At 43.4% G+C, this 12,636-nt stretch overlaps 1 protein-coding gene across 4 annotated transcripts in view; it reads right to left on the reverse strand.

Annotated features, from left to right (window-relative positions):
- Positions 1–12,636, reverse strand: part of APIP (APAF1 interacting protein) — a 34,041-nt gene that overhangs the window by 14,136 nt on the left and 7,269 nt on the right. The window contains exons 1-2 of one of the 4 annotated variants that reach the window (XM_055355520.2): positions 6,903–6,966; positions 3,881–3,945 (exon numbers count right to left, since the gene is read on the reverse strand). The exons of 1 other annotated variant lie outside the window; for it this stretch is intronic. In XM_055355520.2, coding sequence (XP_055211495.2) covers positions 3,881–3,937 — 57 coding nt within the window. In that variant the 5' untranslated portion in view covers positions 3,938–3,945; positions 6,903–6,966. Of the gene's footprint in view, positions 1–316; positions 437–3,880; positions 3,946–6,902; positions 6,967–12,636 lie in introns of those variants that run through there. 2 more of the 4 variants (XM_063711066.1, XM_063711065.1) reach the window with 2 other exon arrangements.

Consider the following 12,636-nt stretch of genomic DNA (forward strand, 5'->3'; position numbering starts at 1 on the left):
CATTCTCAGCAAACTAACACAGGAGCAGAAAACCAAACACTGCATGTTCTCACTCATAAATGGGAGTTGAACAGTGAGAACACATGGACACAGGGAGGGGAAAATCACACACCAGGACCTGTCAGCAGATGGGGGGCTAGAGAAGGGATAGCATTAGGAGAAATACCTAACATAGATGATGAGTTGAGGGGTGCAGCAAACCACCATGGCACGTGTATACCTAAGTAATAAACCTGTAAGTTCTGCACATGTATCCCAGAACTTAAAAGCATAATAAAGCAACAACAACAACAACAACAAAGGAGAATGAGACTACCTGGGAGAGAAGTGAGCTCCAAAGCCAGAATGTTCCTGAAGGTATTGCAAAACTCTGGTGACCTTGAGCTTCAATTTTGATAGCCATGTAAGCCACTAGAAGCATGAGATAAAACCCAGGGCCTGATCAATTCCAGGGAACCTAATGAAAAATCCCCACATAAACTGGAGACCCCAATGAGGTCTACCTTCAAGGTAACAGTGAACAAAATGAGATTCACTGTGGAGAAAATCACAACAAGGAAGCATGCCTTTACAGATCCGGTCACTGGGTAAAGGGGGAAAAACATCTTTGAGTTCAAAAAGGGATCATTATTTAACAGGCTGAATTCTCAGCTACTTAACTGAATACTTGAAATTGTGGTGTTTTTCCCCAGATTTAGTGCTAATGTTCTACTTACTCATTTTAAGTATTACAAATGATGACTGATGGAGTAAACTTCAAAATATAAAATTAAAAACTTGAGAATCTAGAAATTTCTAAAAGTTCTGATTCAACTTAGACTTGGAGTTAGCTGACTTAAAAGTCAAATCCACGTTACCGGATTTATTGCCTACATGACTTTGGGTGTCAGTTTACTTATCCACACAATGAAAATGCTGTGAGGATTAAAATGAGATACAATGGACATAATGCAGTCAGCACAAAATCTGACACAGTCAATGTCAGTTTCCTTTTCATTTTAAAGAGCTGAAAATTCTTGAATTAAAATAGCAAAACTATTATAGGAGTTATTAAGAAATTATTTTAGACAGAGAGGGTAAGGTTGGTAAGGTTTTGTTTTCTTTTAATAATGCAGCTTAGTAAGGTTTTTTTTTTCTTTTAATAATGCAGCTCCAAAAACATTTCTTTTCTAGCAGAAAAGCAGCTTAAAGGGCCAGGCTGGCAAGCTTTGATGTGCAAATGCCAGCCATTAGAAACCGGGTCCATCCAATATGGTGATTCCCACCCTCTTCTTGTCACCATGTGTGTCAAGCATCATGGCCACCCCAGATATCTTCACGTGTGCAGAACATCATGGTGGCCTGTATTTGAATATTAAAACGCTAGGGTGGGAGGGCTAGTTTTTTCGTAGGCTACATGAGTGACATACCTGGTCAAACCAATCCCCTGGGCCCTATGAAAATCAGACGCCACCTCCTCCAGCCTCCTAATAGAACCGACTGTTTTCCCGCTGCACTTGGGGTTTTCTCTCTCTGCTTGGAGCCACCCTCCATCTCTGTACAGGGGAGCTTCTTTCTTCTTTCTTGCCTATTAAACTCTCCATTCCTTAAAACCACTCCACGTGTGTCCATGTTATTTATCTAAATTGGTGCGAGACAAAGGGCCCTGGTGTTCCTTATCAGAGCCATATCATTTTGGTGTGTTGGCCAAGAATCCGAGGTACAACATTCATCGGATGGTGAGTATAGGAGCAAGCTTAAAATCTGTTCTATCATTCTGAGGGGCTCTTGGCCTCTATTTAAAAATCAAATCCAATCAATCAACAGGCATCCTTCAGCTGGTTAAAAATATGCTTATCACGACTGCCATTCTAAGGCTTCAGATGTTAGGCTTGCTGGTGGAGAACACGGAGAACCCTCCTCAATACCCAAGGGTCATTGGGAGTGTTGGCCGTGTTTCGAATCAGTTTCCTTTCACGGGAAAACCTTACCATCGCGTGAGGCTGGGAAAGTTCTGGCCAGGACACACCCTGGCGTTATTCAAAGGCCTCTGGGTCGGACCCAGCCTCCAACAGCCCATTTCGGGTTTTGGCAGAGAATCCCCAGCTATCCTGTCACAAAACTTTCCTCCTTTTTCTATCCACAGTCTCTCTCTCTCTCTCTGATGTGCGGAAATTTAGTAACCAGGAGTTTAGCTCAGGAATGCTGTTGCAATCTTCTAGGAACAGAGGGTTCCTTTCCTCCCCCTCCTCCCCGCTCCCACCCAGAGTGAGCGTCTCTTTCTCTGCCCTTGGTCTGGAGAGTGCATGGCATTCCCAGGTCTCTCTACTACTTCTCTGATGAGCACATAGTATTTCTTTCTTTCTTTCTTTCTTTCTTTTTTTGAGGCAGAGTCTCCCTCTTTCGCCCAGGCTGGAGTGCAGTGACGTGATCTCGGCTCACTGCAAGCTCCGCCTCCCGGGTTCACGCCATTCTCCTGCCTCAGCCTCCCGAGTACCTGGGACTACAGGCGCCCGCCACCGCGCCCAGCTAACTGTCTGTATTTTTAGTAGAAATGGGGGTTTCACCATGTTAGCCAGGATGGTCTCAATCTCCTGACCTAGTGATCCACCTGCCTTGGCCTCCCAAAGTGCTGGGATTACAGGCGTGAGCCACTGAGTCCGGCCTCGAGCAAATAGTATTTCTAAACCAACAGTGCCACCTAGTGGAAACAGAAATCTTCTTCATGAGGCACATTTTTTTTTTTTTTTTGTGGTAACACTGCAGCTTCCTTTTGCACCACTAGAAATTGGGCTCTAAGCCTCTTCTGTGAACAGGAAAATTCTGCTTTCAACAGATAGGAGTTAAATGTCTTCTGTGGCCAAATTTCAGTCTCGATATTGTCCCATCAGCAGGAAAATGGCCATTGGGTTCCTACGTTCCTTTAAGGCACCTATTCTGTCTCTGATTAAGGTAGTACTGAGCTAGTAAGGGGATTTTAAGTTCAGAAGTTAACCGGAACCGTTTTTCTAAGGGTAAATGCTTTAGCATGGGCCATAATAGCAGGATATAGAGTTCAATCTAGCATACCCCCTCCATTAAAGGGGCCTTGCCCAATTACATAGTTTTTCTTGAGATCTGTTTTTTTTAGGGAGGTACACAGGTCGCAGAAGTCTAGGAGGTTGAAGGGAAATATAAGCAGAGGACTAGAGCTGCTTGGGGAAGTGTGACTAGGCCCAAAAGTCTAGTTCCTCTGGTGCCATGGCTTGGAGGGTCACACCTACAGTCATGGGCAGCACATTTAACAGGGAGGTGGGACCTAGGAACCAGGGAGGGAAAATAGTTGGGGGACGCCCCCACTGTTTTCTTCTCCACCCTGGGTCATATACAGAAAGGAAGGAGACTAAAAGGACACTTTTATTCTCACTTCTCTTTCTAAATGGGTAACAGATCATCTTTAGCATGCAGTCCCCTGGAGTGGATTTTAAAACACTGGAACTGCTTCAACCCCGAGACTTTGAAGAAAAAATGCCTCATAGTCTATTGCACAAGGGCATGGCCTTCTCATCATCTTGGAGATGGACAAACCTGGCCTGCTTGGTGGAGCCTTGATTTTAATGTCATCCAACAGTTATATCTTTTCTATAGACAGAAGGGCAAATGGACTGAGGTCCCCTATGTATAGACTTTCTTTGCCCTGTGAAACCCAGACCTTTACAAGTTCTGCACAACTGACCCAGTTCTTTTACCAGCCATGGCAGGCAAGCCCATAGGCCTTTCCCAGAGCTAAAGCAGGTTCCAAAGGAGCAATCTGAGACAGCTATTGAATGTCCCAATGCTTCCAGTCCCCCTCCAATTGTACCATCAGCTCCTCTAGCTCCACCATTTCCAGTATATCCTACTCTCCCCATTTCACTCTTACAGCTGCAGGAAGTGCTTGATGGGAATGGTGCCGTGAGGGTTCAAGTTCCCTTTTCATTACAGGACCTGAAGCAAATAAAGGGAGACTTAGGCCGATTTTCTGACAACCCAGGTAGGTATATAGAAATTTTCCAAAATTTAACTCAGGTATTTGACCTCACATAGAGGGATGTTACGTTGCTGCTACGTCAGACCCTCACTGAAGCTGAAAAGCAGAAAGTCCTGCAGGCAGCAGAAAAATATGGAGATGAGCAACATGCCTCCTGTAGCAAACCGAGGAGACAAAGAGGAGATAGGGAAGGTGAGGAAGAAGTGGAAACTCCATTCCTACTAGGAAAGGAAGCAGTTCTGGTAGACAACCCTGACTGGAACACCAGTAACTCAGGAAATGAATGGAAAAGGAAGCACCTTTAAGGTGTGTATTAGAGGGCCCATGCAAAACCAGGGCCAAACCTCTCAATTACTCTAAACTGTCCATGATAGACCAAAGACCAGACGAGAATCCCACAGCCTTTATGGAAAGGCTGAGAGAGGCACTAATAAAACATACCTATTTATCCCGATTCAATCAAGGGACAGCTTATTCTCAAGGAGAAGTTTATTACACAGGTAGCTCCCAATATTAAAAGGAAACTAAAAAAGCAAGCTATAGGGCCAGATAGTACTCTAGAAAACCTCCTAAGAAAGCCACTTCGGTCTTTTACAATAGGGATCAGGAGGAAGCCCAATAAAAGGAAAGGAAAATACAGGAAAACAACACAGGCTCTAGTAGCAGTGGTGCAAGCTTGCAAAGTCCAGAATCCCCAAGGTGCATCCACTAGCTGTTATCGATGTGGCAAATCAGGGCATTTTAAGAAAGAATGTCCAGGTAGCAAGACAAAGCCACCTCGACCCTGTCCAGCCTGTGGCGGAGACCACTGGAGACAGATCTGCCCCCAGAGACGGAGGTCACTGGGTTCAGAACCAGTCTCACAGATGGTCCAGCAAGACTGATGGGTCCCGGGGGCTCAAACCCCTAGCTCCAGCGACTCAGACTGCCATTACAGCACAGGAACCTTGGGTGATTCTGGAAATCAAATGAAGGAAGGAAGGTAGATCTCCTTCTGGATACTGGAGCCAGTCTCTCTCTTCTCCTCTAATCCAGGCCTCCCCTCTTCCCATAGTATGACTGTAAGGGGCGTCTCAGGAAAAATTCTAACCTGATACTTTTCTCAACCTCTTACCTGCAGATGGGGGGACCTACTATTTACACATGCTTTTAAAATCATGGCTGAAAGTCCTGCTCCTTTATTAGGAAGAGATAGTCTAGCTTGCATGGGGGCCAGCATCCGTACAGCCCCAGGACAAACTCTTTGTCTCCCCCGATGGAAGCTAACATTAAACTACAAGTGTGGGCAACTCAAGGAAGGATAGGTCGAGCTATAACCACTAGGCCAGTCCAGATCTATCTCAAGGATCTCACTTCTTTTCCTAACCAGAGACAGTATCCCCTGAGCCCAGAGGCTAGGAAAGGGCTAGAAGCCGTTATTAATAACCTAAAGATGCAGGGCCTCCTCAAACCCTTTAATAGCCCCTGCAACACCCCAATATTAGGAGTGCAGAAGCCCAGTGGGGAATAGAGACTAGTTCAGGACCTTTGCCTCATTAATGAAGCTGTAGTTCCAATGCATCCAGTGGTACCTAATCCCTATACCCTGTTAACTCAAATACCTGAGGGAACTAAATGGTTTACAGTCCTAGATTTAAAGGATGCCTTTTTCTGCATACCATTACATCCTGATTCTCAACACCTGTTTGCCTTTGAGGATTTCCCTCCATCCAGACTGCCCAGTTAACATGGACGGTGCTGCCTCAGGGATTTTGAGATAGTCCTCATCTGTTTGGACAGGCACTGTCACAAGACATTTCTGAGTTCTCTCATCCTCAAGTTAGGGTCTTGCATTAGTTGATGATATTCTGCTCTGTGCCCCAACTGAGGAAGCTTCTCAGGAAGGCACCGAAGCTCTTCTCAACTTCTTAGCTAACAGAGGATATAAGGTTTCAAAATCCATGGCCCAGCTCTGCAAAACCTCAGTGAAGTATCTAGGATTAGTACCATCCAAGGGGCCCAGAGTATTAGGGGAAGAGAGGATTAAGCCTATTTCCTCCTTCCCTCACCCCGAAACCCTCAAGCAACTAAGAGGATTTTGGGGCATTACAGGATTTTGTAGACTATGGATACCTGGGTATGGTGAAATAGCCCGTCCATTATATAACCTCATAAAAGAAACTCAGGGAGCTAAAACTCATCTTTTAACCTGGGAACCTGAAGCTCAAAAGGCCTTCAACCAGCTAAAGGAAGCCTTGCTCAAGGCGCCAGCCCTCAGCCTTCCTGTAGGGAAGGCCTTCAATCTGTATGTATCAGAAAGGAAGGGAATGGCCCTGGGAGTTTTAACACAGGCCCGAGGACCAGCTCAACAGTCAGTGGGTTACCTAAGTAAGGAACATGATTTGGCGGCTAAAGGATGGCCAGCATGTCTCCAAGCCATTGCCTCAGTGGTTCTACTGGTCCCAGAAGCCTCCAAACTAATCCTGGGAAATGATTTAACTGTTTACACCCCACATAACATGGCAGGACTACTGCACTCTACAGGGGAGCCTTTGGGCTAACAGCCGACTCCTTACATATCAGGCCCTGCTGTTAGAAGGTTCCAACATCCAATTAAAGACTTGTTCTCATCTAAATCCAGCCACCTTCTTCCCCAAGGAAACTGGGGAACCTGCACATGATTATGAACAAGTCATAGTACAGACCTATGCAGCAAGGGAAGATACTGGGGAAACTTCCCTAGAGAACTCAGACTGGACCCTCTCCACAGATGAGAGCTCTTTTGTAGAACAAGGAGTATGCATACGCAATGGTCACTCTAAATGACGTCATCAAAAGTGCATCTCTCCCTCCAGGCACAAGTGCTCAATTAGCTGAGCTAATAGCTCTTACAAAAGCAATCACATTAAGCAAAGGAAAGAGAGCTAACATTTACACTGACTCCAAGTATGCTTTTCTGGTTCTCCATGCTCATGCTGCCATTTGGAAGGAAAGGCATTTCCTCACCACCAATGGACCGCCTGTAAAATATCACCAGGAAATTAACAGGTTATTATCCTCAGTTTTTCTTACACAATAAATAGCAGTGATGCATTGCAAGGGACATCAAAAGGGAACAGATGAGGTAGCCGAAGGATACAGATTAGCTGATCAGGCAGCTAAATCAGTGGCAAGGAAACCTCAAGACATCAACATACTTCACACCCCTCTAATCTGGGAAGGCTCCATAAGAGAAATTAAACCTCAGTACTCCCCTACAGAAATAGAATGGACCACTTCGTCTCGAGGGTATACCTTTTAGTCTTCAGGATGGCTACAGTCAGAGGATGGCAAACACCACTTGCCAGCCTCCAGCCAATGGAAAATCCTTAAAATCCTTCACCAAGGTTTTCACTTGGGAAAGGATAAAAGTTATCAACGTGCCCAGAGACTGTTTTCAGGAGAGAACTTACCAAAAACAGTCAAGCAAGTTATTAATACCTGTGAAGTCTGTCTTAAAAATAATCCCCTGAAAAGGTGACTCCTTCCTCCTCAAACCCAAAGAACAGGAAGTTATCCAGGGGAAGACTGGCAAATAGACTTCACCCATATGTCAAAGACAAAGGGCATTCAATATCTGCTGCTATGGGTAGACACCTTCACTAACTGGGTAGAAGCATTTCCATGCCATACACAAAGAGCCTCTGAGGTAATAAAAATGTTAGTTAATGAAATAACTTCCTGCTTTGGTCTACCGAAGTACCTTCAAAGTGACAATGGGCCCTTGTTTAAGGCAGCTGTCACACAAGGGGTCTCAAAAGCACTAGGCATAGAATATCATCTCCATTGTGCTTGGAGACCCCAATTCTCAGGAAAGGTGGAGAAAACTAATGATATTATCAAGAGACACCTCTAAAAATTATCCCAAGAAACTCACCTTCCTTGGGTCACTCTTCTTCCCATGGCCTTAACGAATAAGAAATACCCCTTCAAAATTAGGTCTTAGCCCTTTTGAGATGCTGTACAGATGGCCTTTTCTTACCAATGATTTTCTATTAGATTGGGAAACCTCTGAGCTAGTTAAGCATGTAACCTCTCTGGCTCAGTTCCAACAGGAAGCGACTAGCAAAAGCCCAACCCCAGGAAACTGGACCACCTCTATTTAACCCAGGAGATTTGGTACTTGTAAAGGCTCTCCCTTCTCTCTCTCCCTCCCTAAGCCCAGGCTGGGAAGGACCTTACACGGTTCTTCTTTCAAGCCCCTAGGCAATAAAAGTTACAGGAATCGACTCCTGGATACATTATATTGGAGTCAAAGCCTGGAGACCTGAGGGAGCAACCCCTGACAACCCAGAGGAACGCCTTGAATATCAATATAAAGAAAGAGGAGATCTTAAGCTGAAAATCACAAAAGTAACTGAATGAAAACTACTTATCTTAGTCTCACCCCTACCTCACCAAATACTTCTTGCCATTTCCACCTCTCCTTTTGAGATTCGCTGCCAAATATTAGAACTTCTTTTTGATGGAAATTATTTACTACGCCACCCTTGCAGGAATTGTTTTACTCACTCTACTATTTGCAGTAGGACTATATGCTGTAGCACCCTCAGGGTGGAATATCAGACAGATAATCTCAATTACTGTAGCATTCTGCTTAATTATTATCCTCATAGCAGGAATAACAGTTATGAAAAGGAAGTAAACATGAGCATTTTACTATCACTCAGTCTGTTAGGACTTTTTATCGGACTTAGTAATACATCACACCCTTTAGCTCCTGCAATATCTGCCATGGTCCATTTGTACAACAAGACTAATTGCTGGGTCTGTCGTAAGTGGTTTGCTCAGTTCAGTGACACTAAGGAAACTTACAATGACCCAGAATTCACCGTTTTAGGATTCCCTTTATTGGCTTTACCTTTACCCTTAAAGACCTAGCAGGCATAAATTGGACATGGTATGGGAGCAACACTCTGCTCCCAGTGCCGGAGAACACTCTGTCTGAAGATAAGCTTCACATCCTCAGGTTGGGACAAGACCGAGTAACAGCAAATGACTCCCTCTGCTTTAAAAGCAGCGAGGAAGGACCATGCTTGGGAGATCTCAGATATTGTAACATCACACTTGTAATTGCTGTTAGTTCAAATATTTAGGGAGGAGAGTGCAACAAGGGTGATCTAAAAGGATTAGAAGCCCTAGTTGGGGGGCTTTCAGAATCTAGCCTCTCATTCTGGTTGGAAGCCCCGATGGGAGTGGCATGCTCTAAGTAACCACCTTGACTATATTGTAAAGAATAACAGATGGGCCTTTCCAAACATGCCCCCTCATGGAAATCCAGACCCTTGTATGATGTTTGCTAATAGTAGCGGCTTACAGATCTGTGGGCAAACTGGAGGCATCTGGACTGACAGCCCTTGCCACAGGATCATCTGAGATACTGGCCAGGGCATAGTATGTCTCTAATTTTTCGAAACTCCATTTGTCAGGTGGACCCTTCTCACTTGACATGTCAAATTCCAAATGGCATCGTAAATATTGTAAATATGGATATCCTTATCCCAAGGATGCCCCTATTATATGTAAAGACGGGAAACTTCTAAGATATCAGAAAAATCTGCCCGTGTCTCTCACAAGCCACAACTTAGAACTGTCTCTTCAAGGAACAGGGCTAATTTTTTGTGGCTCCTGGATACATTTAATCCTCCCAAGGCATTGGAAGGGAACTTGTACTATAGTAGCACTAGTTCCTGACTTATTATTTTTAAATTCTACCAAGATGGCAGCATCATCTGGAGTCATCCCTAATTGAGGCTCTTTTCTAGAGACTACACTATCTTGAATACACCAGAGAAAGAGATCTATCATTTCTATGCCCTCATAGGGAGATTTAACTGAAAGAGCAGACTGGGGAGGGCATGCACATGACAATCCCATCTTAGAAAAACCATGAATGGGAAATTCTATAGCCAGAGGTCTAGTCTGGATTACGGGCTTCCCTCTCCTTGAAAGATCAGTACTTACTATTTCTATTATGATGCAACAAGGGGGGAAGGCAACTGTAGGTGCCATAGAGGCATGACAGCAATCTACAGACTCTTTCACCTCGGTAGTAGCACAGAATAGACGGGGCTTAGATGTCCTCACAGCTGAAGTAGGAGGTACCTGTGCACTTATAAATAAAACATGCTGCTTCTGGATTAACACCTCTAGTAAAGCAGAGGAAAATCTACAGCTACCTAAAGATCAAATCAAAATCATTAACAGGCTACAAGAACACGCAGGCTTCAGCCCCGGGTGGCTACAATTCCCCTTTAATGAATTCTAGTCTTCTTTATGGAATTGGTTAGCTCCTTTATTAAGTCCACTCCTACTTATACGTCTTGTATTAATATTTGGACCTTGCATACTCAATACTATAACTCAAATCATTTCCTCTTGCCTAGAAGCAATCAATCCAAATGGTGCTGCAAACCGAACCACACATGGACGTGCCATTCTTCCGAGGACCCTTAGATCAACCCCAGGAGGAGCCCTAGCTGTTGTTCCCCACTTGATGTCCCTTTTCGGCAGGAAGTAGCCAGAAAGAGTTCTTGCCCAAAACCCCCTAACAGCAGTTAGGGTGACATCTCCTCAGGGAGGGAATATTACAGGAGTTATTAAGGAAAAACTATGTTGGTATTTCTTATATCTGTCCTTAAGAAATCTAGCCCAAATTACCTATGCCTGTATAATTTGCTACTTCCTTATTTAGGGATATAAGTGATATTTTAATTACATTTTAAAGTACAGCTAATGGGAAGACTCCTGCAGTCTTCCAACCCTTAAAACCATCAATTTGCACAGCAAATAGCAAACATTACAGAAAATGGTCTTTTATTACGGGTCTCCCCTTTCTCTTTTGTCTTTTCCAGTGCTGCGGTATTACAGCAATTAGCCAGCTTCAAGCTACAGCAATAACAATGACAAGGCAGCTGCTGTTAATACATTTTCAATCCTTGAGACCCATAAAATTAAAATTTCAAAGAGAATTATCACTTAGCAGGCACCAACAGAGATGTACTTGGTGAAAATGAAGTCATTTAAACTGTCCAGAAGAAAGTAACTACCAGAACATATATTTTAACAAGAATTGACAAGAAGGAAAGGTTCAATTGGTATCTAGTTCTCTCCTGAATGTCAATATTACTTTCCTATTATTGTTAGATCTGGTTTTCAGTTATAATAATAATTTTGAAATGTTTATCTAAAGATTGATTACAATCAACTATTTATAGTAGAGGTTCTACAGTGAGGAGGAAACACATTTAACAGCATTTTGTATATATCAAAATCATTAATGTCTAACAAGTTTTGATTTGGTATTTAATTTTTCCAATTTTTCAATCTAGTTATTTTAAGGAAATCAGCCTGGCTTGTCTCCAAGATACTACTCACAGCCAACAATGGCTCTAATCCCCTCCCCCATCTTTTCTTTCAACTTAAGCAAATATAGGCATATATTCCTCAGATACAGGTTTTCCTGGAAGACTCTCATACAAGTATAAAATAACATGCATGAGATTAGTAACTCATCAATAAATGGGGAAACTAGTAAGATGTTACAACTGATTCAAAAGAAGAATTCAAAACATACAGTAACGAGGAATCCTGACTTAGCAAAACTGGATACTGTCCACAGGTTAACAATAAAATGAATCTCCATTGAACACAACTTGCATTTCCATGAACAACAATCACCTGCGTTAACTGCCAGGCTTCCACAACTGAGAGTTGTAAAATAGCATAACAATAACTCCAAGATACCCAGTAAATACTCTTTTTGTTTGTTTCAAAGTCTTTCACTTATTTTCCTGACACTGGCCTCAGGAAGGGACTGAATGCAGGCACAATAAAGATGAGTCATACTTTCTCTCTGTCCTTGGTCTTCGTTTCATTCTGCACACTTGTTGCACTTGTCTCCCTATGCATCTTGGTTTTCTTTACTTGAATGCCCCAGCTCTCTCTTCTACCTTCACCACACTTAAAAACCCTCCTCCTCCTCATCAGGCAAGTGTTGACTAGAAATCAGAAGACATGGAGACTGTTTTTAGCTTTGACCCCACTAGCTGTGTGCCCTAAGGCAAGTCAGTGATACTTTCTGGGCATCAGTCTCCTTCTATTAATAATCTGGATTAGTGATCTCCAGACTTCTGAATTAACACCAGTAGTTTGTTCTATGTTGGTATTTCTTATATCTGTCTTAATGAAGGATGGTGGGAGTATATGCTGGGTAGGTGAAGAGGAGAAAGGGCATTTCAGTCAGAAAGAATGCTTAGTAGCTGGAAGTGGTTATAAATTAGGTTCTGCAGGATGGAGGTAAAAGGGAGGCTGAGTCTAAAGGGTCTTCTATGCTATGCACAGGGCTTTGACCTATATTTCATGGATGATTGAAAACCACCAAAGAGTTTGAAACGTAAGATATATGATAAGAGTCTGTTTTTGAAACATTTGCACAGTGTCAGTAAACGAAAGAGGCTGAAAGGCAGTGGCCAAGAAAGCAAAAGCCCAGAAGAGCAGGGAGGCTGCTGAAAGAGTTTAAAAAGGAAGCTGGAAGGGACTGTGAAGATGCATTTGGAAGATAAAAGACTTGGGGTGAGAAAACTGAAGGAGAGAAACGAAGGCTTCAAAGACTCCCAAGTGTGTGGTCA

This window comes from Gorilla gorilla, chromosome 9 (assembly GCF_029281585.2).
Source record: "Gorilla gorilla gorilla isolate KB3781 chromosome 9, NHGRI_mGorGor1-v2.1_pri, whole genome shotgun sequence".
In the NCBI taxonomy this organism is placed as follows: Eukaryota; Metazoa; Chordata; class Mammalia; order Primates; family Hominidae; genus Gorilla; species Gorilla gorilla.